General features: G+C 43.4%; 1 protein-coding gene across 2 annotated transcripts in view; it reads left to right on the plus strand.

The window, feature by feature from the left end:
• Kif26b (kinesin family member 26B) overlaps nucleotides 1–27,935 on the plus strand; it is a 500,968-nt gene that overhangs the window by 386,460 nt on the left and 86,573 nt on the right. For both annotated transcript variants that reach the window (XM_047521119.1, XM_047521120.1), the window contains 4 exons: nucleotides 14,684–14,890; nucleotides 19,172–19,265; nucleotides 20,481–20,743; nucleotides 23,248–23,431. In XM_047521119.1, coding sequence (XP_047377075.1) covers nucleotides 14,684–14,890; nucleotides 19,172–19,265; nucleotides 20,481–20,743; nucleotides 23,248–23,431 — 748 coding nt within the window. The remainder of the gene's footprint in view (nucleotides 1–14,683; nucleotides 14,891–19,171; nucleotides 19,266–20,480; nucleotides 20,744–23,247; nucleotides 23,432–27,935) is intronic.

Genomic DNA, 27,935 nt, shown 5'->3' on the forward strand with positions numbered 1-27,935 from the left:
GAAATTGAGCATTACCCTTAGGAAACATCAATAGGTTTGAGAATTTCTTCTAAAAGAAGCACAACTCCTGTGTTGATACTTATGCAGTTCTGTAGCTTCCAATTTGATGTCACAGAAATATTCTTTCCTTAGTTATCAGAATCTTTACCATTGATAAGACTATCATTTTGGGACTGAGGGTATAGCTTAGTGATAGAGTACTTGCTTAGCATGTGTGAGACCCTGGGTTCAATCCAATCTACAGCACATATACAAACACACATACACACACACACACACACACACACACACACACACACACACAAACTATCATTTTCCCAGGATATAGCATTCTCATCCCTTGTATTTTGATTGGCAATGGAGTGTGAGGGGAAAACCCATGAAGATGAGGTCAGCTTTGTCCCTGGACAGTAGTTTTCCAAGTGTGATTCTCAGAACGGCATCGTCCACATCAGTGGGAACTTACTAGAAACACCCATTCTGAGGTCCCATCCCAGATCTACTGAATCAGAAACTCTTGAGGAGAGGGCCCCGCAATCATTGTAGTCTGATTTTCAACATATAGTCTAAACCTTAGAACCACTTGAGTAAGAAAATGGGAATTTTTCTCTATGTGCATCTATGAATATCATTTCCTCTAAGTTACCTACCAAAAATGTGTCTCAGAAATCCAGACTAGGAGGCCAATTTTCTTATACAAGTTTACAGAGTAACTAATCCGTGCTGTGGTTCTTTTGTGATGGAAACCCAGTCACTGCTTGGGATAGGAATCAGAGCCAGGATGGAGGGCTAGTATCGCCGTTCCTCCTCCACTGGGAAAAGAGATATTTCCCTATCAGGGCAGCTTTCTGGTTCCTGCCACTAGATTCTGTCCGTGGTTAGAACATAGCAATCTACATCCTGTGGATTATGCACACTTCCGTACGACAAGCGCTCTTCTTGTGCGTTCTGAAGCAGATCTGTCTTTGGTTCTTTCCTCAAATCTAAATATTTTGTCATACTCAGCTTGCCTAGGTAAAGGGGAGCGCGTTGCTCATCAGCATTTAATAAATATTTATCTGTTGGTTGACTAATTCATTATCCTTCACGTCAAGTTACAAGGCTGCTCCCGCACCCTTGCATATGCATGCAGCAGACTCCTGACTCCCACTCTTATGTGTCAGCGCCACAGTCCTTGTGAAAGGCTCACCCATTCAGTAGTCCACACGTTAAAATGCCACACCCTGAAGTGTAAGTTGCACATTTTCATCTTTAATTTTAATAATTCACAAAATTGGAAGAGAGCTGGTAGAGCTGTTCACATTGTTTTACGGATGGAGAAACCCTGACACCAGGAGCTGTCTTCTATCACAAAGCAATGGGAACCTCCTGGGTACTCTGCTCTCTACCCCCCAGTGGTTCCCCTAAGAAACTGTTTAGTTTGGAAAAGTAGTCTCTCCACAGCCCGACACTCCCTTATTTTTCCAGCTGAATTTCTTACCTTTCCTCCACCTTGCCACCCTAAACTACAATCAGAGTAAATCATAAAACAATACTCACTGAACCCTCACCAAGTACCAGGCTCTTGTCAAGAGCTTCATATGCATTATTTCATTTAATCTTCCTGACAACTTCTATGGCATGGAGACGCTGTTACCACCTCCACTGTACTGATGGGGAAACTGAGGCACAGAGAATGTAAGTAACTCGTCCCAAGGTGGAAAAACTACTTCTGATTCTAAGACACCAGACAGCCCTGCTACTCCATTCCTCTGCCCACTCTACACACTCTGCCCAGGTGCCCTGTCCTGCCCTCAGAGCCTACTGAGCTTCAAATCCTCTTCCAAGTCCCATTCATCATCATGTTCATGAAACCTCTCCTGACCCCTGCTCCCCAAGTGGAAATGCCTACCCCACCTGGGTCCCCGTTGTACTCTAGGGCAGAACTCTTTTGTCCTTCTCTGTTGCACTTTTTGGGGAGGTCTCACCTGATAACTGTAAAATGCCCCTTGAAAATGGCAACTGGTTTTTAAAGCTCTTGCTAACCCCATACCTTTGCGTGGTACTTGGTGTGTATTAAGACATACTTAAGAGATGTTCAATGAATGAAGGAGTGAATTTTGGCCTGAATGTTTATCCACTAGACTAGTTTGGGGAGGATGATCATTAGTTGTCTGGGAGAACCACAGATCATTGCTTCATATCTTCTAGACTGCAGTTTTAAAGTCCAGACAAAGCTGAATGCCATGGTACACCCCTGGAATCCCAGCAACTCGGGAGACTGAGGCAGGAGGATTCCACGTTCAGGGCTAGTCTCAACAACTTAGCAAGGCCCTGTTGCAAAACGAAAATAAATAAAACTGGGGATGTAGCCCAGTGGTAAAGTACAGTGCTCTAAAGAGACATTGGAGAAATTGGAGACATTGGAAATACAAAAGGGCAGTTTGTGGGCTCAAAGGGGGAAAAAAGATTAAATAGCCCTATATAAGCCAGAACTCACAATGGTCCATGATTGGGACATCTTGTAGTACTAGCACCCAGTGGTGACAACAGTTTCTACAGATTGTGATAAATCTTTCACCTGCACTCTGAGGAAAACTGATCCCATTCTATGCAAAAGGGTCTTCTGAGGCTATCTGCAGGACCTAAATAAAGTTAGCTTCTATAGTCTGGCAAGCTGCACCTGCAAACCATCCATCCCAGCACATGACAAATGCTCCTGACATTTCTTTCAGACACAGTATGCTGGGAAACCTTTTAAATTCTCAAATGCAAGAGTCTGCCTTATTGATCAGGTGCCTTTCATTAAAGGCTTCCAAAGCCCCTCAGCTACAATGGGAACACTCTCCTCTCAGGCCACCTCCACAGTCCTAACCTTTCAGGCAAAGAGGATTATCATTGTTGGAACACGGGTAGATACCTTAATTTGATGTTGTTCTTTTTAGTTCTTACCAAATGCACACTGGAGATGACTGTGATTAGTTAAATATCTAACCTCTATCAAATACACATTTTAAGAAGAAAATAAGAGAAAACACATCTTCCTAATAATCCCCTGTATTCGAATTTTTCATTCTGCTTTGAACTTGTCTCCTGCTGCTGGCACGGGCTTTTCTGCCAGGGCAGGGGGCGGTGAAGGGAATTATAGGGGCAGTCAGGAGCTTGCCTCTGGGGGAGGCAGCAGGAGCTTCTCATTAGCATTTGCTCCTTTCCACCAGCTGGGCTTCACTCAGCCCCCTTTCTTACAAGCATGTCCTCCCCCTCCTCTCAGGCTGTCCCTTCCAATCAGATGACTCCTGTCCTTCCGACAAGATGGCAGCAGTAAGCTTGGGGCTCAGTGGAGCTAAGCTGAGAATAAAGGTTGCTTTAGTTCCAAGTCTAAATCTTGAAAATAGAGGAATTCTTAAATGGAGATGCTACCATCTCTCTTCTGTTTTATGCATAGACTCAACTTGTTTCTCTGTCCTCTGGGCCTCCTCCCTCTCCCTCTCCCCTACAGCCTAGGGCACCGTGCATAGAGTATGTTCAACATATGCTTAATGGATTGAGTAGGTGCACTCCTGAACATGGGGGCCTTTTGAAGGAACTGATGGAGAAAGAATTGGGATAACTACGCTAGTTGAACTTCCTTACTCTTCTTTATTTATCGTTGGCTGAGAATGAAACTCTGTAAGATTTGCCAAAGGACCAAGGAACTCGGGACCAAGATACTGGCATAATTTCTTTGTTCCTCCTCCTTACTTCCTCTCCTCCTTTCTTTTAGTGCGGGGAGAACATGAAAATATACAGTTTGGTGTCGAGATTCATGTCAGGCTTTGATTAAAGTTAAATTCAGTTGCTGGGGTTGTAGCTCAGTGGTATAGTGCTTGCCTGGCAGGTATGAGGTACTGGGTTCAATTCTCAGCACCACATATAAATAAATGACTAAAATAAAGATCCATCGGCAACTAAAAATATTTTTTTTAAAAGAAAGTTAAATTTATCTAGCATCCTAAATCTTATATGAGACTATTCCAGGTTTCAACTTATTGACCCAAAGATTCCTCCAATGCTTTTTCTTACTAGGATGATTTCCTTGGCTTCTTATTTTCTTCCTTCCCCTCTTCCCAGGTGCTAAGGCTGCAGAGCTCCAGGCTGGAGAAAGAACCTATTGCAGAAGTGCATATGTCCCTGGCTTTTCTAGGCTAGGACTCCCCAGCCCTTTGAGGCCAATCTCAGAGGGTCCTGAGATGATGCCTCTTCTCCCAACACCAGGCTGCAGTCTTGGAGTCTAGAGAGACACTAATGATAAACTGAATGGGTTCTATACAGACTCACCTGTCCCCAGGTAGCATTGAAAAGCCAGATAAATGCTATCATCCTTAGGTTCTATGCAGGTCTCATCCATACATGATATATGGGAGATGAACACATTTAATAGCAACTGGGAGTCAGGATGGAGAGTGCTCCTATAAGACAGATTTATAAAGAGGGTGGGGCTGGTGATATAACTCCGTTGGTAGAGAGCTTGCCTAGCATGAAAAAGGCCCTGGGTTCAATCCCCAGCACCACCAAAAAAAAAAAAAAAAAAAAAAAAAGAAGGTGGACTGAAGGGATGTGTGGCAGAAAGACATGATCCTAATTATTAGGTAATCATGGTCATTGCCTTTTCTTTATTTTAGATAATGAGGTTGTTTACTATGATATTTTGCCAAATTTCATGGTAGATCTGGTAACTGGTATTTTTAGACAGATACCTACCTGGGTTACTTGATTTATTTTCAGAGTTCTGCATTTTATTTATCTAGGTCAAAGGCTAGAAGTTGTGGAATATTGAAATTCTTGGGGCCAGAAAAACCCTGGCAATGAGGTACAGAAAACAATAAATCAAGTGTCATGTTAGCAAACTGAAGTTTTCCCATTTATCATAAAGTGGACTACAGGGGAAAACAACAACACCAACAACAACAAACTTTTCCATGGTCCTGTTGTTTCCCAAGCCAAACAGAAGTCTGCATCAGCCATGCGACATTTCTTGAGTGTTTGCTACCTGATGACAGATTTGTTATTTAGCTCTTCAGTCACAACACATGAGTGAGCTTTAGTGATAAATGTCCTTTATTATTAATGATAAATGCCTGGAATTCAAACTGAGTACATCAGAAAGAATTCTAACGTAAGGGATACTTAATGCTGTTTCTCTAAAATATTCCTTCTGTGCTATTTTTTCTTTTGAATGTGTATTTCTCCTTTCTAACCATAATACTTCTTGTACCATGTATTTAGAAAACCTTCCATTGTTACTCACCCATTATTTACCAAAAATTAGGCAAAAGAGGAAATGAGTGGAAACTAGAAGCATAACCTTGCAGTTATGAAAACTGGGCTTTATGGGTTAGGATGTTTTAGAATCTAATGATAAAGTCTCCTGAATTCCCAGGTCAAGGTGGTAAAAGGGAGAGAGGAAAACATGAACATCTATTAGATTCCTGAGGAAAAGGGCACTTTCATGAACGAGGGTTCAGTGGGATGGTAGCTATTATTTATGGAGCACCTAATTTGTGCCAAGTGCTTAACATGATTTTTTGCTTAATAATCATGTGATGCCTTCAAGAAAGTGATAACCAAGCACAGGCTCACTGCCCAATGCCTAGAGAAGTCAATACACTGGTACCAGCTTTTGCAAAGAGAAAGAACTTTATTATGCACTTGGCAAGGTCAGGAGCCATAAACTCAGACCCACCTCCAAAGTCAGTTGATAGTGGGGGATTTGTAGGAAGAAAGGGAAAGAAGCAGCTTGTTGATTGGATGGTTGGGAGTTTTAGGTATCTTTTATGCGGGATTAGGTGGTGGCTCCTAATGGTGGCTCTTCACAGGATGCATGTTCCCTTTTCCCCAGGAGTTGTTATTATCTGTAGGGGGATTTTGAGCTGGATATGTCAAAAGACCATTGACTGAATGAGCTGACTTTTTTGCATATCTATCTTTGAATAGCCAGTCCAAGACAGTCCTACAGTGAATTTTGGAGACTTTTCCTGAAAAGACACCTTAAGCACTTTGTTATTTGAGGAATTTATGTCAGAGTGTGTACAAGGTTTAGCTTATTTCCAAAGGGATTATTATCTCTATTTTACAGATGAAAAAATTATATTAAAATAATATGTTCATGGTTATACAGCTGTCCACAGCTGGGGTCTGTCTGACTTCAAATTTCATGATCTTTTCAATAGACTCAGTAGCTTCATAAAAATAATAAAGTAACCAGACAGGATGGTGCACCCCTGAAATCCCAATAACTCTGGAGGCTGAGGCAGGAGGATTGCAAGTTGGAGGCCAGGCTGGGCAACTTGGTGACACCCTGGCTTAAAATAAAAATTTTTAAAAGGGGGCTGGGGCTGTAGTTCAGTGGTAGAGTGCTTGAGTTCTCACTGGGTTCAATCCTCGGCACCACCTAAATAAATAAATAAAGACATTGTGTCCATCTACAACTAAAATTTTTTTCAAAAATAAAAAATAAAAAATTTTAAAAGGGTTGGGAGTGTACCTGTGTCAGAATGCACCTAGGTTCCATCCCCAGTACCATAGTAATAATAATAGCAGCTGATATTGTTGGGCACTTGCTACGTCGTTAGCCCTGAAGAAAGGAAAGTGGCAGTCATTTGCTGTGTTGATGATCATGGTTGCCCTGCTAGGCTGGCACTCTTTTTGTGACCAGTTTGTAGACGTGGTTCAGAGGAGGTTAAATCACTTGTCCATAGCACACACCAGTAAATGGTACAGCCAGAATTCAAACCCAGGAGACTGTCTCCAGAGCCTGTGCCTCCAAACACCAGACTGAACTCCATGCAAGTCATAGGAAGCTCTGTCAGTGAGTGTCATTGACACTGAAGGGTGTCTTTGGGGCACCTCAAAATCCTGTTTCTGGCTTCACTTCAGACCTGAAGGTGCATTTCCTAGGATGTATCTTTACACCAGCTCATCCATTTAAAATAACTTTCCTAGCAGAATGAGCTAAGAGACGGGGTGTCTTCTAAATACACCACTGTCAGAGTTCCAGTCCTTTCTGACAGACCAGATCCAGGAAAGTGTCTGTCTGCACCCTCACAGCCTGGCTAGCTCTTTCCCAAGCCCGCTAATTGGAATGAGGAACCCGGCTCCTAAAAGCTGCCCAGCCATTAATGGTGCCTCACAGGGGAAGACTCTTCCTGGGTTTCATACTCCCTCCCTCCAGCACTGCAGTCCCTTGCTGGGCTTGCCTGGTGACAGATGCACGTTGATGAAGAGCTTTAGGGAATTTTCCAGCCCCCTCTGCTCCCTGAAGTACTTCTTTATTGAGTGCATCTCATTACCAGGGCTCCACTTCCTGGTCTTGCACATGCTCCCTCACACTTAGCCTTATTGTGCCACCTCTTGTCACCTTTCCCAGCCCCACTCTTAATAATGCAAATCTTCCTCCTCTGATGGCATTACTGCTCATTATTTGCTGTCTGGCACCACATGAGCTCACCTACTGGCACCTTTGAGAAACCAGCCTTCTGTCCAACAACCCCAACAGGGACAGTCTCCTCAAAGCTGCTTCAGTTCTTCCTCTGACGCAGGATGGGAGGAGCAGGTCAAAGCCAACACCAGGCATTGGGCTTTGGGCAAGTCACTTGAGTACCACAAACCTTCATCTCCTTGGCCTCAAAGTAGGGATGATAATCATCATACTTATAATATTTCTTTAATAGAGCTGCTGAAGGGGGGACCAAATGGAAATTAGATAGGAGAAAGTGCTTTGTAAATTGTAAGGTTTGTAAAACTTGTGAAGAAGTTGTGGTGGTGCTACTGATGGCTGACTGATTGATAATGTCAATATGTAGCGGGTGTTGTCCCCTAACAGGCCTGGAGTACACCTCAGCACCCTGGAGTTTGCCTTCCCACCCTTCACATCTCTGGACTTTCTCCAAGGGAACATAACCCCATGATTTTTGAATATGTCATGTAGGATTATTATTCTGTTTTTATACAAAGAAATCCAATCCCATTTAGTTTTGTTCTGTAACCAACACCAAAACTGTGCTTCAAATCTCTGGGGTTTCTGCACATGTGGATCTGGATTCTAATGGGAATTATGAATTGTTGGAATGACTTTATAAGGTAGATTGTAAAGCTCCCTCTAAATTTAGGGATTATACAGCTTTCTGGATTCTCCCCTATATTTCCTGCTATTGGAGTTATTTGAGACCTCCAATGTCAGTACTATTTGGAATATGATTCCTGTGATCTTTTAAAAATGACTTCTGGAACCTTCCAGTCACGTGAAATCAAACGATCTTTCTTTGGGAAAAGTAATTTCAGACTTTTTATAGAAGTTTTACCAGAAAGGTATTTACATTATCTCCCTTTATAAAATCCAATTTTAATTTACCTGGGCATTGTTGTCCACCTCTTCTATTGGGTTAAGCAGGCTCTTTGGGTAAATAAGAAGGGAGAGGAGAATCGTATCTATGGGGTCCGATGTGCTCCCACTGGGTTATATTGGGTTACCAATATAATCTTACATTATGTTATTTAAAGAGAAAGGGGCTCTTTAAATAATGACTGTAGAAAATGGTACCCTTAATCCCTTGCAGAGAGTTTTTGGAAACTGGCATTTCATCAAAATCTCTTCTATTTGTCAGAAAACCGTAACATAGAAACTGAACTTCTTGGATTCCTTGGTAGATCAGAAAAGTGAGAGTGCTGAAAAGAACACATTTGAGAAGCGTACTCTGTTTAGGTTTCCCATCTTTTCAATTGCCTTACTTAGAATGGCTGGCGATTTTCCTAAAGTGACTCATGTACCATGAGCAGACAGTGTGAGCACACCCAGCATATTGCCAGATCAAGAGAGAAAAGAAAGGAATAAAATATAAGAAGTGTCACATTTAATGTTCAGATGCTCAGATCAAATTTTGTGTGAATTACTCACCTTTACAAAAAAATCTAAGAATACTATATATTCTTTAATTTGGTGAAAGGGAAAAAGAAAATACTTTGGTTTTTTTCTTTCTTATTTCTGTGTATGTGTATGCTTAATTTTGCTTTTATTTATTTATTTTTTTGTTATTATATTTGGAGACAGGGTCTCACTAAGTTGCTTAGGCTGGCCTCAAACTTACAATCCTCCTGCTTTAGCCTCCCAAGTAACTCAGATTACAGGCAATGACCACCACACCAGGCATGTTTTAATTTTTTAATATTAAACTATGGCAGTAAGGCATATACCTATAATCCCAGCAACTCAGGATACAGAGGCAGGAGGATCATGAATTGGAAATCAGCCACAACAACTTAGTGAGGCCCTGTTTCAAAATATAAAAAATAAAATAAAAGAGATTGGGATATAGCTCTGTGGTAGAATACCCCTGGATTAAATCCCCAGCACCACAAAACCAAAACCAAGCAAACAAACAAAAAACCATGCATACACATACACACCACACACACAACTTAGGAAAAGACTTCTGGCAGTGTTAATTTGATGTAGAAAGTTTGTTATGCCGGTTGATTTGAGAAAAAATTATATTTTTTTCCTTCCTTTGTTCCTCCCCCACACCTTCTTTCCTTCCTTGCTTCCCTAGGATAATACAGTTTTCCCTTGGTATATGTGGAAGATTGGTTCTAGGATTCCTCAAATATACCAAAACCCACAGATGCATTAGACCCTTATATAAAATGGCATAATATTTGCATATAACCTGTGAAATCCTCCCATATACTGTACATAATCGCTAGATTATTTCTAATACTTAAAACAATGTAAATGCTATGTAAATAGTTGCTATACTGTATTGTTTAGGGAGTAATGACAAGAGAGAAGTATGTGTTCAGTACAGATTCAGTTTTTCCAAATATATTGATCCACGGTTGTCTGAGTCTGTGGATGCAGAGCCAGATACCAAGGGCGACTGTACTACTTTACATATGTATTCTTTACGATCTATTTTTATCTCTTTGTTCTTCACATCTGTCCTTCAAGGGAGGTAGCACAGCAGGCTCATTTTAGGGATAAGGACACAAGATGGCGCCTCGGTGGCCCACATAGCTACTCAGTGGTGGTGACATCTGGGTTAGATCCCAGTCCTAGCACCTGGTTCACTGTGATGCCCATCACACCCTGTTCCTGTGAGGTGGGAGCTGGACCTTTTAGAAACAATGAACTCTTGTTATCTCTGAGTTTTTCTCTGGACAGTTGAACCCTATCCCAAATCATGTGGAGAGGCTTCCTGATCCGTCCCAAGGACAATAAGGCCCTGCTTCTCTCCTCCATCTGCAGCCTTCCTTGGGCAGGTTGGGGTACCCTCAGTCAGACTTTTCGCCCACACTTGGCTGTCTCCCACATGAGGCTGAGACAAGCATGATGAGATTCCTGAGGCTCATACCCCATGGGGGATCCAGATGTCCCCATCAACGCCACTTGCCTCCGTAGGAGACAACCAGAATCCTGGGCTGGAGTTAGTTGCTAGTTGGCTGTACATCTGTCTTATCCTTTGGTTTTAGAATCCCGACTGACAACCTTACAGTTTCCCTTTTGCACAGTTCTACCTGTGGGTAGGTTTTAACCAACCTATTGTATTTGCCTCTGAGAAGTTTCTAGACAGGTTCTAAGAACTTAAGAACAGATATGGAAGACTTAAAGAAAACTGTAGCAGGGCATGGTGGCACATGCCTATAATCCCAGTGACTCGGGAAGCTGAGGCAGGAGGATCAAGATCAGCTTCAGCACCTTAGTGAGATTCTAAGCAACTTAGGGAGACCCTATCTCAAAATAAAATATAAAAAGAGCTGAGCCAGCAATGTGACCCAGTTGCAAAAGCATTCCTGGATTCAATTCCCATTATCACCCCTCCCCTCAATTCTAATACTGCTGGGATTGAGACAAAAATGATATGAAATGGTGTTACTGGTTAGGTTGATCCATCTGTACCTTGACTGGTTTCTACTGAGATGATTCTTTAAAATCAGTATAAAGGGAATTACAGTATAGAAATGTAAAGGAATTGAAAGGTTTTAGTAGTTAATTTAACTTTGTAGCCTGTAACCTTGTAGAGGAAAAAAAAATGTTTATCATCTAATTGAGCTTCGATTGAGACCAAGGTACAGGTCAGGGGACAGCCCATGGCTTCATGAGTTTCTGGAGAGGACCTTCATTCTGGGCACCCACACAGGAGTCTAAACAAAGCACAGGCACAACAGAGTTCATTCTTTCTCCCACTACCTTATCATCATGCACAATCTTATTCTAATTGATGAGAGAGCCTACTAACAGTAAGTTGCCCAAAACTCTCCTGAATCTTAGAGTTGAATGAAAGTCTCCCGCTGGACAGTATCTGCGTAGAGAAACAGGCCAGAAGGGCATATCTAGGTGTGCACCATGGGGCTGGCGCTCTGTAACAAGGGACAAACAGGAATGTCTTCCACCATGCTCATGCGTAGCAGGAACCGTGCGTGATTATGTGGCCCTCTTCTCATTAGCCTCCATTGAGGCTGGGCGGCAGCCGGGACCTTCTGTGTTGAAGGAGTGTTTGTGTAGCTCAGGAGCCAGGCTCCGCCTCTCAGCGAACCTCTCACAATTCCTTTCTCCCTGGGTCTCATGACACCGTCCAGAAGGAGGTGCTGAAATGATTAATGAGCAAGGCATAAAGACAACTGTGGCCCAGAGCAACAGCTGTGTCGCACCAGCCACAGAATAATTAGACAAACGAGGCAACGTGGGGTCCCAATCGGTGGGGACTTGGGTGCAAAAAGTGCCAGTCTCCTCTCACTTGAATCAAGGTGTCAGGCCCTCCTTGCTTCCACTTGGACTGTTCCTTTAGCTTCTGGGTCCCAATCCTCCAGGTGTGCCCCTTGGGAGTGACATAGTGACTGTCCCCCTTGACCCTGAAAGCAGGAGGGCTGTCAGTGCATGTGAATAGCTGCCTGAACCTTCTATGCAGAACAGCAGGAGAGGCTTGATTGAAATTGGTGTTGCCAAAAACTTAACAATGTTTGTAACAAAAGCAAGGACTCTGGCAAGAAATCCGAGGGACTTTCTTGATCATGAGTAGTATCTCCTAAACACTTTAATTACAGAGGATTAAGCAGGAAGTGGAGTGCCGGACTAAAGAAATAAGGATACAAAAGAGGTGAAGCAGAAAAACCCAATTTCCTTCCTTTAAGGGGAAAAAAATTTCCATTTATTTAAATAAATTTAAAGAAAATAATGGAGTAGGACACATCCCCCAACCCCAGGTTCAATGGAGTTTTTAAAAACTGTGTATCTCTGGCCAGACCCGGGGCTGAGATCTTCAGCCCATCTGTAGAAAATGAACCACAGGCTTGGAGCTTAGTTAAGATGCAGGAGCACTCCTCCTGGACAAATGGCTGGCTAATTCAGCCCCTGCTCTCCTGCTTCTCCTCGTGGGCTCCTGCCTGGCTTTGTTCACATTTTACATTCAGCGCCTCTGGTTACCCAGAAATGGCATGCAAAATTGTGAAATAGAAAAGCAGTCGGCCATGTGGCTCCATCAGTTCTGCCTGGTTTCGCATCATCCATGACCTCTGCTGTTCAGGGCTGGTTGAGGAGAGTTGCTTACTGAAGCCCCAGTCACCTACCAAAAGTTGCAGTGAGAAAACATGCTTGTGGCACCCCTGCTGTGTAACTGGGGCAAATCTACAGAAGGGAACTGAAATCAGACTATAGTGACTCCTGGAAAATCAGGAAATTACCAGAATGGAAGGTAGATGAATGCAGTCGTTATTATCCAGTATGCAATGGTGGTGGGATTCAATGGTGCTTTCCTAGTAATAGCCTTGCCTGTCCTTGTGCTTAATAATGAGTCCTATCTGCAGTGATCCTCCATGGTACCCAACATCCAGGGCAAGGAGTTTGTTATCAAACCTTATCATGAATTCCATTATTGAGAAATCATAAGATGTCCAGAGGGAGGCAAGTGAAGATGGAGGAAGGAAGAACAAGAGTTCAACAACTACCACGTGCTCAGAACCATGTTCAACACCTCACGCCAATCCATTGAATTTTCACACCAGTACCATAAGACTGGCATTGTTATTCCTGGCAAACAGTTGAAAAAACTGAGGCTCTGAGAAGTTGACAAGATGGAAAAACTATGGGCCTTGGAGGTGGACCAGAGCCCAATCTCATCACCCACCAGGTTCAGTGATCTGATGCAAACTAAATAACATCTGTTTTCTATTCTGTAAAATCCTGACAAGTCTGGATCTATGCACTGGATTCAATGAGATAATGTAGATAATAGCACAGTCCTGGCTCTCAATTGACCCTCAGAAAACGGCAGGTATCATTCTACAACCTTGCAGAACCAAGATATAAATCCCGAGAGGTCAATCTCTTCCCAAATTTGGGCTCCTTCCACTGTGACACCTGACCTCCAGAGTCACACTGAAATATCATAATTAAATTATAAAGATGAGTTTATCTGGGGCCCAGTGCTAGACATATGATGGGCCCAGCACCCTTGGAATTCTTTATGTTTCAGCCTTGTACACTGCAATTTAGTCCCCAGGCCTCAGCAGACAGAGCTGAGATGGACACGAGGGTGACCTCACTCCATGTGCGCAATATACATTATTCTCTGAACTTTTCTACTTGTTTGAGGTATTTTATTTAAAAAATTACAAACACTCCCCCCACAAAATTATATGATGGAGATTTCATCACACCTGAAAACTGATTATGCATGAGGGCAAGAGTTTAGAAATAATCATTGTGCATACCTTCACAATGTGCCAAATTATAGCACTGAAATTATCTGTGTGCATCTGTTACTTTAGGCATTACATATCTTTGCATCCCTCATGCGTAGCACAGTGCCTGGCACATAGTAGTTACTCAAAGAAAGTGGACTGAACCAGCAACCTAGTAAATAGATGGTAAGAGAGCGAATGTCCATTTCCCAGGACTGTTGCTGCAGATCAGTGCATGACTTCGGCTTCATTTCTGCATTTCCACAAGCACCACACTCAGCCATGAGATGGGGCTGAGTTGGTCAAGAGCACTGGACTTGCTCATGTTCAATGACTCAGAACATGGGTTAAAGGGCACCACTTCCTGTTTCCTACAGAGAAGTGTTTTCATTCCCTGAAATGACAACTTCTTTGCACTCACTTAATGGGATTCCCAAATAATATGTTGCAAACCAGTCTTTTATCACTGCTGCCCCCTTGGAACACATTTCAAATGCTGGCCATTAAAAACAGGCCATTTCACAGGCCTTTAATGATGACACTAATAACTGTGGATTTTTGTCTCCCAGAGTCCTGATGAGCCGAGCTGGGGAGTAAATTATGGAGCTAACTTTTATGTGCATGGTTTATTGATCTGCAAGCTTCAAGGGAACTACACCAGCCCCTATAGCTTGACAGTCCAGATTAGCTTTTCATCTAAGTAATTGGGCCACCAGGGCACAGTTAATTTTTAATTTATATTAATAGGAAGACAAAGAACAGGATGTACCATCTCTGTATTAAAGTAATGGATATATCAAAATATTCTACCTGGTAATTATAAATAAATCAGCTTTTCCATGACCCAGTGAGGATTAGGTTGCTAATTCATTGTACAGTTCATCATAATATATCATGAAAAAGTTCAATGCTGTCATGAATATTTATATCACATGGGTATGTAAGGATCCAGCTATCTTAATCCATGTTGCTTCCCATCATCCTTTCTTAACAGGTAAAAGTCATGCTTCGTATTTGTTCCACGCTGGCTCGTGATACTTCAGAATCCAGCTCTTTCTTAAAGGTGGATCCACGGAAGAAGCAGATCACCTTGTATGATCCCCTGACTTGTGGAGGTCAAAATGCCTTCCAAAAGAGAAGCAACCAGGTCCCTCCTAAGATGTTTGCCTTTGATGCAGTTTTTCCACAAGATGCTTCACAGGTGAGTATAAACTCCTCTGGGACTCCACAGTGTTGAATAAAGGAGGTTTGACTTATTCACCAGGACCGGGAGCTGGGAGGATGTCTTCTAGAACACTCTGACAGACCATTTCTTCTACCCACATAGTGACTTCTAGGAATCATTCTGTGTTCCATTGAAGAGTTCAGTCCTTCTGAGTTACTATATGTCAGTGTTCGACATACAGATGCAAGAAGATAACAGTAGGAATTAGAAGTTACAGGGACAATCACCTCAAGGGACTGGTAATTGGTCCAGTCAGACTCTATGCCTGCCTAGGCTTCTGGATGTGGGCATGTAAGAAGGGAAAAAGTGCTTCAGGGAGCTGGGTTAAAATTAGGTTGTGTCCTTGGACCCAATATAAACCCATTGGTATTGAGGGCAGATCTGTAGTCCTAATAAGGAGCTGGAGTGCTAGACAGGGAAACTGAGGCTGACATGCATCCGTGACCTGGATCAGGGGAGTAGTGGGTAATAAAAGGGGCTCAGGGATAGCTGCTATATCAATTCCCTGCTGCTGCATTTCAACCCGCTACTCAGTGCTAAAACAACAAACATTTATTATTGTCGTCCAGCGTCAGCTGGGCAGTTCTACAGCTAGGTTGACTCCCTTGTGTGTCTGTGATAAGCTGTGGATTGGATAGGCAGCTTCGAGGATCTTGGCTGTATGCAATCACATGTTTGGAGTTGACTGGCCGTAGGCTGGCCTACAATAGCCGTGACTGGATCAGTTGGGTCAATTGATCTCTCTTCTACGTGGTCTCTCATTGTCCAGCAAACTATCTTGGGTTTGTTCTCATAGCAGTGCCCAGGTCTCAACTATACAGGCCTCTTGAGGCCCATGCACAGAATTGATGCAATTCTGTAGCCTCTTATTGGTCCAGATTCAAGGGTGGGGATGAGACCCCTCTTTACTGGATGAGCTGCAAAGTCACATTGCAAGGAGCATGCACACAGGGTGAGAAGGAGAACTGGGGCCATTTTTGGTAATCTATGACCAACATTACTTAGTGGGGGTGGGAGTCCACGGAGCTAAGATTCCTGGACCATAGGCAACAAAGGAATTGCAGACCCTCCCAGATGGTGCAACTGAAACTTCCCATAGACATCTATTCCTACTGGGATTGTCTCCTGGAATGTGAATGTGGACCTCTAAGTGGCACCAAATGGTGCCTGCTACCTTAAGGGAGTGGGGATTAGGGGTGGTGACTTGAGTGTGGGACTAATCGCAGAAATCAATAAATAACCCTGGCTGGAGATATAGCTTAGCTGGGGACTAGCACATACAAGACCCTGGGTTTAATCGCCAGTGCCAAAATAAATACACACACACACATACACACAACACACACACACATACTTGCAAACACACATTGACCAGGTTATTAAGTAAATGGTGGCCTACTTGCCTACACTGTGGCATCAGACACCTGTACCTTCCTAATAGGTTTCTAGTACTTTCCAACATTTACACAATTCTGCATAGTATGGTGATAGCCTATAACTGAACTGGAGAACAGCAGCAGTAGTTACCAATTGCAACCTGTTAATTTCCTCCATAGTCTTAGTGTAGGAAGTAATGATGTTCCCACAGGATCCTGAATTACAACATAGGCACGCAGAGCATATTTAGGCTCCATCCATTAAAAAAGCTGAGCATGTGGTTTTCCCAAAGAATGTTGCCATAAAAAGACAAAATACTTTATGAATAAGTTCTATGGTTCCTCTGTTCAATTTTTGTGTTATACCACCCAATGGGCTCAGAAATTTGAACCTGACATTGGATCTAATAAATGATCTACAAATAATTTAATTAACAGCAGCTAAAACTTTTCTGAAGCAGATCTTGGTAAATTGTTAAGAATTCCAAAGAAAACCCTAAATTATGTGTGGACTATTAATGATTTTAAGTTTGTTTCAGAAAAAGGAGTCATTTTTATTGCTAGTCTTTGTTTAACACATTTTGCACTTGTTTTCCAAGTTCAGTATGCTCAATAGTGTAGTATCATTCTCTTTCAGAGTATTTCAATTTGTTCAATGCTTAATATTATTATATTTCCATAAAAAATTGCAGTTTTCAGGAAGTTTCATATACATAGTTATTTGACTCTCCCTTGAATTCTGTGGGGGTAGGAAATGGAGACTTTACTGTTTTCACATTATAGACAAGGAAACTGAGATCCAGAGAGTAAGTCACTTTTTGATGACCTGTTTCCTGAGCAGACCTCCTTCCTAGATCCTCCCCATTAACCTTTCTGCATTCTGCTCAGTATGGTGTGCCTTGTTCACCCATTTTATCCACCATTTTCTAGCAGCGTGTCCTTGGGCAAGTCTCTCTGCCTGTCTGGACTTCAGTATACTCATCTGTCAAAGGACTACACAGATAAAATTTATCTCATCAGGCTATTGTGATTCATGGAGTTGATACAAATGAGGTACTTAGCACAGAGCCAGGAAAGTAGCAAGTGCTCAATTAATGATAGCTAGCTTTACTATTATATCATCATTGTTAACATTAGTATGCTGCTTGGTCATGGCCAGCTCAGCTCCTCAAGGTGAGCACGCCAAAACCCAAAACAGACAAATGTGCAGAGCGGATCTTGTTCAGTTCCTTTCCTGGGAAGCAGCAACCACCACGATGACCCCAGACGGTTATGAACTACGCTTTCTCCCGGTTTCTAAGGATGTCAGCTTCTGAAGCTAAGCAGTGACTACAGCGTTGCTTTCTCCTCCTTGCCCTTGAGAGCCATCCTTATTACCCTTAAATGACCTAGGCAGTCACTAGCTGCACTCTGTTGGGACACATTCGGCTGGATCTGGCTTAGGGGAGGACTCAGACAAGTGGGTGAGTTGGAGGCTCCGGCAGACCAGGCCCTGCCCATGAGGTCTGTGCTACCTGTTTCTCTAGGCCCATGAGGGAAGGTGGCAAGGGGCCTCCTGGGGTCACTGTCAGCTCTTAACAATCATAAGGTGGACAATTTACTGACCAATCTGGATGGACAGCCAGGAGGGAACTTTGTAAGAGACTGCCTATCCCACTCTGTGCCTGGTTAGGCCACTCCTGTGTCTCTTTTGTCCCCTGGTCTCTGTGCAGATGACAGTTTGGTCCACACACAAACTGACTTAAGAATCTAATAGTTCACTTTATGTATGGCTCCCAGCCCCCAGTCGCTTCATGTCCAAAGACCACCAATGGCCACTGGGCAATAACTTCCCCCTGCTCTACAGAGGGGCCTCTGGCGAATTCCATCAACCTTCTGCTGCCTCCATCTCAGGGTCTACTGCCAGGCTGTCATTGCCTCAGTCCTGGGGGTTGTGAACGATCCTGTGGTTTCCACAGCAGCCCTGTCACACCACCCCTTGGCCCAGGGGGAACCCCAGGCAGAGTTGCTGAGGCGACCACCCTGGAACAATTGACAATTGTTGGGAGTGTGGTTTTTCAATTTTAGTTTGGGAGAGAAAATTGATTTCCAAATACTTAGGTTCATTGTGTTGCTGAAACCTGGAGCTGAATAAGGACATTCATAGCTGAGGCTGCTGGTTTTCAAGTTCCCACTGGGAGGTGCATTGCCCTGATGACCGCGGAGCCCCAGCAATGCTTCCGTGATCTCCGACTCCAGCCCCAAGATAGAAATGAGGGTGTCAGGACACAGGGAATGATTTTGTCCTCCTGCTGCTGCAGAAACTTAAGATGCTAACCAGAAAGAGATTTCCCAGATCCCCAAGTTGGTCCAGAAACTTTACTGAATTCCTGTTGTTTATTATTGGGTGTTAATGGGGAAATATAAAGTCATCAAATCCGTTTCCTGTCTAAGGATTTAATAATCATATTGGAGATGAGACAGGCATAGGCTAAAGAACACCCATAATAACTTACTGACAAGTGGCGATTGATGCTGTACACAACGAGTAGATGTGTAGAGAAAGAAAGGAAAGACTTGTTTTGAAAAGGGGAGAATGTGGATTGAAAAAGAGGACATACTCCCACTGCTGCCTGCACCTACCTGGTCCTTGGATATTGCTCAAGTGCAGCACCAAGTAGCAGCAGGCAGGCTTGCTCAAATAATGCTCAGGCTTGCAAGAGAGCGAGGGTACCCAAGGGTTCTGAGCTCCTCTCGAGCACCATAGCAGAGGCGGATCCATCTGGGAATGCGATGATCCTGAGACTTTAAGCCCCAGGAAGGTGGGCTCAATTTTATGTTATTAATGGTGCCTCTACTGTATGGTCCATTTATGGCTCACATCTCCTCTTGTGTCTGACAGGCTGAAGTGTGTGCTGGAACGGTTGCAGAAGTGATCCAGTCTGTGGTCAATGGGGCAGATGGCTGCGTGTTCTGTTTCGGCCATGCCAAGTTGGGTTAGTGAGAACTTATTCCTCATGCTGCTCATTGGGTACCCTGTCACCCCATCCATGCTTCTGTATTAGTCCCAGAGTCCCAGATGAAAGGAAGGACAAAATTTCTCTAAGGTGCTGAGAGAACAATTATTTCCACCTTTGAAATGTAGGTGTCTGTTTTAAGTGGATACCCATTCCTCTAGCCTTCAAGCTCAGGAAAGAAATAAGGGAAGAGCAGGGTCACTCCCACTTAGTCCAGGTCAGAGTCAAACTCAGAAAACAAGCAAGAAAATGTACATTTCCTCAGCAGAGACTGTTTGGGAAGCTCCCCTGCCAAGAGGATTAGAGTTGGTAGATAGAACCAATAGAAGAGCCATAGTAACCACCTCTAAGCAAAGTCAAGTGTCATGTTAGGTTCTGTCTGGGGACATCGGAAAAAGCCATCCTTGCTTCCCAGAATCCAGACACTATCTCTCAAATGCTGAAGCATTTGAGAAAGGAGGGAGTAAGACACACCTACAAGGGTTTTCATTGAATCTCCCCACTGTCCCTTCTTAATCCTGATCTGTGACCTACTATCTGCTCATCAGACCTTGTCTTATGTGCCTGATAAGTTAGTAATTCGGGGAGTCCCAGAAAGTGCCCCTAGGCAGAGTTTGCCCCAGAGGCCTTGCAGAAGGCTTGGAGTCAGTTCTTATCCAGGACAGAAAGCCCATTGTACCACTGACACTTCTGTCTTCCCTACCCCTTCCTTCTCTTCTTGATCTTGGATCAAAGCAGGCCTCCAGGTTTTAATGGAATTTGCTCATGCTATAAAAAAATACACAGCATTTAACTTGAGAAAGGATATAAAGTGTATGTGGATTCAGTCTGTGGGGTGGCTGTAAAAAGAACGGTAACAGTGATGAAAAGTCTCTGCCTTCCCACTCTATGTAAAACAATGCAGAAACTGGATAGCCTGCGATAAGTGGGATCCTCTTCAAGGTGTCCCGTGATTTCATCTTGTCATTTGTTTGGGCTCTCACATTCTGTATTATAGCCATTTCATCACTAGTACTGGGAAATGCTTTTTTTTTCATCAAATGCACGCACTTTTTCTCACCTTCTAGTTCCTTTTCCCTTTTGATCACCCCCCATGCCTTCCTTCTGCATCCTTAGCATCTGTTTGGGGGACTCTACATATGGCATGACGTCTGAACAATCAGACTGCTCTTCCCTCTTTCTGTGCTCCCACAGGAAAATCCTATACCATGATTGGGAAGGACGATTCTATGCAGAACCTTGGCATCATTCCCTGTGCCATCTCTTGGCTCTTTAAGCTCATCAATGAACGGAAAGAAAAGACAGGAGCCCGTTTCTCTGTCCGGATCTCAGCTGTAGAGGTGTGGGGGAAAGAAGAGAACCTGCGGGACCTACTGTCTGAGGTGGCCACTGGCAGCCTGCAGGACGGCCAATCCCCAGGCGTGTACCTCTGTGAAGACCCCATCTGTGGCACACAGGTGATTGCTTTTGGAATCTCGACTTGCCCTGAGGGGGCACATCCCTACCTCGGAGGCTGGGGCAGTGGAGCCGTGAATCACTCACCATGTAAACTGGGAAACGTACAAGTGTTTACTTTAAAGTGGACTGGAACTTTATGGCCTGCAGCTGTGGGGCCATCTGCTTGCCCAACCTAAATATTTGTACCTTGAATCTAATTGACAATGAGCAGGAACCACAATTGTCATAGCATGTGGGGGGAAATTGAATTCACTTTCTTTACGTTCCTTTCCAAAAAAGAAAAGTACAATCTTTCTTTTGTTTAACAACAAACCGAAATATTTACTGCTCTGCACAAATAGCTGCAACCATTACTGGGGCTGTTTATGGCTCTATAAACTGTGTTTCTGGCACTGGTTTACAGCCGGATTAGCAGTGCTGTTGGAAAAACTAATAACCACTTTCTAATTAGAACCATGATATAATTGCTAGAACGATGGAAGCCAAGAGAAGCTCCAGTTGGCCTTTCAGGATGTCACGCCTTGTTATAAGGGTCTCTCTCCTTGCTGTTTGAAAATAGATGTAGGAATGACTCAGGAGCTCCCTGGTTCATATCCAGAGCAATCACTTGAGCCTCCTGCCATAGGCTTTGTTTTCAAGTGTTACCAGATCTCTCTCTCTCTCTCTCTCTCTCTCTCTCTCTCTCTCTCTCTCTCTCTCTCTCTCTCCTCCTCTCCTCTTTTTTAAATTATCTAGGTGTTCCTTTTGATAAGCACCTGGCTCATCCCAGCTGGGATGGATTGCATAGGTGAAGATGCCCGTGCCTCTATTATAGCCTGATACCCAAACCTGTCCATGCTCCATCTCTGCTTAAAACACCCCAGATCTCCCATCTCCTTTTGGAATCCTCTTTAGTCTACATCAGTCACCTGGAGGACTTGTTAAAACACAGATGCTCAGCTCTACCCCAGAGTTACAGCAGATTCAGCAGGTCTGAGGTAGAATGCACATTTCTAACAAATTTCTGTATGATGCTGCTGCTGCCAGTCCAGAGACCACACTTTGAGAACCTCTGTTCTGAAGCATGAAACACGCTCAGATGGTATCTACACAGCATCTGGGTGCTTGCTGTTCCTATACAAGACACACAAAGGCACCTTGACTGCCATTCACTTTTGTTGTTGTTGTTGTTGGTACAGGGGATGAGACCCAGGGGTGCTCTATCACAAAGTCACATTCCCAGCCCTTTTTCTCTTTTATTTTGAGTCAGAGTCTCATTAAGTTGCCCAGGCTGGCCTCGAACTTGCCGTCCTCCTGCCTTGGCTTCCTGAGTAGCCGGGATAATGGTGTGTGCCACCCCCTCTGGCTCTGTTCACTTCTGTGAGTCCACTGACGAAGGTCACTTAGGTGAAAGAACTGATTAACTGATGACAAACAAGATGAAGAGACCAGCATCCTTCTTATTTTAAATACTCTTCGTGTGGAAAACGTTTTTAATTCTTCTGTTTACTTTTACTATGACAAGTACAAAACCACAAACAGAACACAAACTCTCTTCAAAGTTCAAGGATTTTGCTGGCCTTAAGTTCCACATATTGGCTTTCACACTTCAAAACTATAGGTGTAGCGTCAGAGTAGAAAATTGTCAGTATTTCTTTCAACCTTACGACATACTGCAGATCAGGGTTTCTCTTTCTCCCACAAAAAGAAGAGTGCTGATCAAATTCTGATAATAGGATTGTTCTGATTCTGGCTTACTGTAATTGCCATGAGTTCGGATTTAGACACGTTGCACACTATGCTTTCTCTAATCGATAACTGATTTTGCCACAAACATGAGCTTGGTAACTAAAGGTGAAATTAGATATCTCTTGAATACAGATGAGAACTTCAGGTATCTTCGGTGTTTCAGTGTGCCTTTCATAGGTACTTCTTACTCACAACTATGCTGGTAAACATGGCCCCAAATTAGCCTTCATTAAACAACTGAAAAAGTAGGCATCAAGTGAAAGCTAGTGAAGTTTTATACTTCCTTGGTAATACCAGTGCTTGTCAGACCTAAAATCACATATTGCAAACTACCTGTCTCCAAACAATCTAATCTCTGAGATCAAGATGCAATCACATCCCTCATGTTTCCCTAGGTAAATGGATAGCCCTGGGATGTTGGTTTGCTGTCTTCTGCAGAGATAAGGATGGGCCATCTGCTCCCATTGATCACTCAGATACAGTCTTTGCTTTTCACACCTGCTCCTTACAGATTCTATTCAGGGTGTGAAATAGGTAAAAAGAAGTTGCATCCAGTGAGCGTGCTCAATATTAATTTGCAGAAGTGAATTAATTAAACTGAGAATTACACATGAATACAGAGCCCGGTTCCAGAAGGACTTTGGACCTTAGAGAGGCATGTGGCTTTATTAGACACAGTGGACAGAACTGAATTGAGCCATTAACACCCAGGCATGAGTGACAGGCAAGCCCTCCATCAGCTGGCAGCCCCAGCTCTTGCCTTTCTGTCTTCTAGCTGCAGAACCAGAGTGAACTGCGGGCCCCCACTGCAGAGAAGGCAGCCTTCTTTCTGGACGCCGCCATTGCTTCGCGCCGGAGCAATCAGCAGGACTGCGATGAAGATGACCACCGCAACTCCCACATGCTCTTCACCCTGCACATCTACCAGTACCGGATGGAGAAGAGCGGGAAAGGCGGAAGTAAGTCTCCCTCCTGCACCTCCTCTTCCGCTCTCACACCAGTGGACCCCCTCATCCAGGGCAGCATGACCTTTTCTTAATAGAGTGCAGTGGCACCAACATGGAGTGATTTGTAATTCAGGATAATTGCAGTGTCTGTGCTGAAGTTCACTTTTGAACTGTCCAAGGGCAAAAAGTTTTGCTTTGGTAAAGATAATTTACCAATGTGATTGCCATGGGCATGTAAAAGAAGAAACTTAGAAAGGAAAAATAACTGCTTGCTGAATAGTATCTTTCTGTTCATAAAACCTGAAGGTGCTCATCATGAAAGGCCAGCATTCGGCCACCAGCACACTCTGGCAATATGCCAATCATTGTTGACTTGAGTTCACTCCATGGATCCAAAGTAGACAGTCATGTGTTTAAATAGTCTGTAAATCAGACTTTGGAATAACTAACCAGACCGTGGTTACCTCCCTCAGGCAGCATCCATCAGTAACTGTAAAACCATAGTTACACTGCTAGGACCCCAACACTGTGGTTCCCAGTCCCTTCTTGGCTACTTTGTCAAAGCTGGCACTGGCCTTGGTATAGCTCTGCATCCTTGCCCTTCAGAGGCATCTACTTTAAGCTCGCCAGATTTGAGTGCCAGTGTTCAAATGAGTGTCATTGTGGAGGAAGGTGGCAGAAATTAGACCACAGGCAAAGTGGTTTCTTTACCTCACTGGGCTTCCAAAAACAAGTTGTGAGCCAGTGTGGTGGCACACTCCTATAATTCCTGTGACTCAGGAGGCTGAGGCAGGAGGACCACAAGTTGGAGGCTTAGCCTCAGTGATTTAGTAAGACCCTAAGCAACTTAATGAGACCCTGTCTCAAAATAAAAAAATAAAAAGAACTGGGAATGTAGTTCCACAGTAAAGAACCCCTGGGTTAAATCCCCAGTACCCACCTCCCCCAAAACACATTAAAAAAAAAAAAAAAAACAAGCTGTGGGCCATAGGGTTGGCCCGGCTGAACAGTGGCTTTCACGTCTCTCAAGTCTACCACTGTAGAGTTTTCAAAACCTGGGTAAATGGCCACCAGTGTTCTCCAACTGATGGTCCCAAGATTACTGAATGCCAGAAAAACAAACAAAAAACTCTTAAATTCAGAGAATAATCCTAACCTGGAAATTATAAATTCTGTTGACTAAAGCAGAGGCAATCAGCACATCTATTCTAGATGAAGCCTAGAATTAAGATATCCAACAGGGATCTGTGGAGAGGGCCCCTGATTTCTCCCTAGGTCTCCTAGTTGCCTGAAAGCCTGGAAAACCAGTAGTCCTGGAGATAGCTATTAGGGGCCACTGTTGCCCCTCTCCCCTATCTCAGTGTTTCCACTGACCCATCTTCTGCCACTACTCCTACACCTTGGCTCTTGTTTTATAAATTCAGGTTGATTGAGGTATAATTTGCATTTAGTGAAACTCACCCTTTTTATGTGTCTTGAGATGAGTTCTCAAGACACACCTCATATCAAAACCATAACAGAATGATGGCAAATCTATACAAATGTGTAACCACCACCACTACCAAAATACAAAAACAACGCCATGTAAAGTTCCCTCTTGCTCTTTACAGTCAGCTCCTTTCCCTCATCTCAATCTCCTGGCAACCACTGACTCAGATTTTCATCTTTGTAGTTTGGTTTTTATCAATAATAGTTTATGAATGGAATCATGTGACCCATAATGTGGCCTTCTGTGCCTGAGGTGCAGCCAAGCTGCTGCATGAATCAGTTGCACGCTTATCTTCCTTGCTGTCTGCTCTTATAACTGGTTTAGAGATTTGTCCCCTGTCCCCAACCCCAGAAATAAATGAAAATACCCTCCCCCAGGGCTGGAGTTCCACTATCCAAGGCTACCCTTTATAGCTCTGAAAATCAACCTTGAGCTATTGCTGCCCAAGGGCTCCAGAGATACTGGCTCTCACTTGCAGTGCATAGGGCACCCCAGGAAGGCGTGCTGTTAGCAAAAGACCAGACCTCTCTTGACAGCCCATGATGGCGAGAAGGGTTCGGCTGGGACAGAGCAGAAGATACCGAGTGGGACTCTTTCAGGAAAGATTAGTTCTCAGTAAAGGGTTCACACTGTGTAGCGAGCACTTAACATTTTTAAGGAAGGAAACAAGGTATTAGGAGAGGGGTAAGAGGATCCAGACCTTGAAAATCCGCAACAAAATTGTATGCACATTTTTCCTAACAATCTGGGAACTGGCTTTAAATCCTGTTTTTTTTTTTTTTTTTCTGGTTAACATCTTCACTGGGTTTTTTTTTTTTTTTTCTGGTTAATGTCTTAGCAGAGTGAATGTGAGAGTCTGAAAAATGTTTATTCCTTTAAAGTAGCTGTCCAGAATAATAATAATAATAGCCTGCAGTGGGCTTTTGTGTTTTTAGCAAAGGGTGACTCACCCAAGATCCGAATCCCAAATGGCGCTTAGCAGAAAATTCTAGAGTATGTGGAACAATCCCCCTCTTCTATGTTGCAAACCCAATATGGGGGAGGGAATACTACATTTTTGGTTTTTTCACCTTTTTATTTTTTGGTTCTGCTTTCAATTTGGAATCTGAGAGTAGGGAGAAATATTGTAAAAACAAGGAAACAGTTAAAATACCTCACATGTAAAAACCTGAAATTTAGTTTCCACAAAGGTTTGGGAGAAGATGTTCCTTAAATCCAAAGTTCCACTCCAAATCGGTGCTTAGGGAACCTGGGCACTTATTAAATATTTAACATGAAATTCATCTTCTTCCTATTTTTAAATTGTGAAAAGAATTGCTTTTAAATAATAAATTCAGGTTAAAGGAAAAGGCAAATAGCGATAATGGCTTCTAAAACCTATTTTAGGTACTTTCTCATGTTTCAGTAGAGGAGAATAGAGAAGGGGCAAGAGTCCAGGCTGCTGAGGATATGCTTCAGAAGAATTGGGGGACAACTCCTCCCTGCCAGAGCCCCCAGCTCCTCCAGGGGAAGGAATCTGGGCCACAAAACCCAAACCTCCTAGCCCACAACTCGATTGACTTTAGTAAATATGCACGTTTAAAATATAATGAAAAGATTTGAAGTGTTGTTTAAAATGGAAATTTTGTTTACTTATATATAAGCAATAATCCCTGTGGACTTGGCAGGCAAAACTCAATTAAGGGAAAGTTTATTAATTAGTCACCCTGCAGAGAAGCAGGAAGCAGAGCTCGCTCGCTGCTGTTAACCAGGCCGTTAGAATCTTGGAGACCTCTGCTGCAAGAAAAAAAGACGCCCTGTGATTCTGTGCACCCGAATCTTACACACATATAAGTAGACAGACAAATGTTTTAAACATTTCCTGTCAAGATCAAAAAGAACGTTCTTTGTTGGTGTGTCACTGTTTTGCAGATAGCATGTGTCTAGATTTAAAATAGCTGCCTGGTTTACAAGGTTTTTGGAACACTGGTGGGGCCAATTCTTTACCCATCATCAAGGTCTTTCCCTTCTGAATCTGCAAGGGCTTGAACACCTCCTTGGGAATTTGCTTTACTCAGCTTTTCATTGGTGTGACCAAAATACCTGACAAGAACCACTTAGAGGAGGGGAAGTTCATTTGAGGTTCATGGGTTCAGAGGTCTTAGTTCATAGATGGCAAACTCCATTGCTCTGGGGCCAGGGTGAGACAGCACATCATGGGGGAAGGGACCAGTGGAGGAAAGCCATCAGCTTGTGGCAGTCTCAGGAAGCAGAGAGGGGGCGGAGGGGAAGAGTCACAGGGAAGATGTACCCTTCCAGGTGACTCACCTCCTCAGTGACCCAGCTCCTCCAGTCATGCCCCCGCTACATACAGTTACCGCCCAGTCAGTCCATTCCAACTAGGATGAACTGATTGGGTTACGACTCTCATTATCTGATCATTTCATCTCTGAATATTCCTATATTGACACAGGAGCTTTTGGAGGACACCTCAAATGCAAACCATAACAGAATTCAAGTATTGGGGAAGATATCCCCTAATGATCAGAGAGCTGCTCCTGCTAATAATAATAATAATTTAGGCATCTAAAACAAGGTAATACTATGATACTCCAGGGTATATGTCAGTGAAACACAAGTTTACCAGTGGTGTTGATAAAGGTGGTCTTTAAAAGCATCACTTCGATGAGTAAGCTCAGCTTGCAAGCAACTCCCATCCAGCATCCAGAATGACACCAGTTTTCTGATGTATTCATTGACTCCATTGCCCCTCAGGAGGCCAGTGTGGGCTGGGCTGGCTTTATGTGCGCACGGAAATGAGTGTAGGTAAATTTGGACGTGTGCCTGTCTCCACTTACCCGTTTACAAGTCTGATCACACCATTTCCTTCATCTCAGTTTTCTTTTGACACTGAGCCTCTCTTTCTGTGTCATGGAATGGTTTGAATCAGCATGTCCTCTCCCGGGCTGTGTGTTTGATATGACTTTAAAGACATTATTTGGTCTTCAGATGGAGGAAAGAAGTATAGGAAAGAATCTGGCTTCCAAA

Source organism: Sciurus carolinensis, chromosome 12 (assembly GCF_902686445.1).
Source record: "Sciurus carolinensis chromosome 12, mSciCar1.2, whole genome shotgun sequence".
NCBI classification, from domain to species: Eukaryota; Metazoa; Chordata; class Mammalia; order Rodentia; family Sciuridae; genus Sciurus; species Sciurus carolinensis.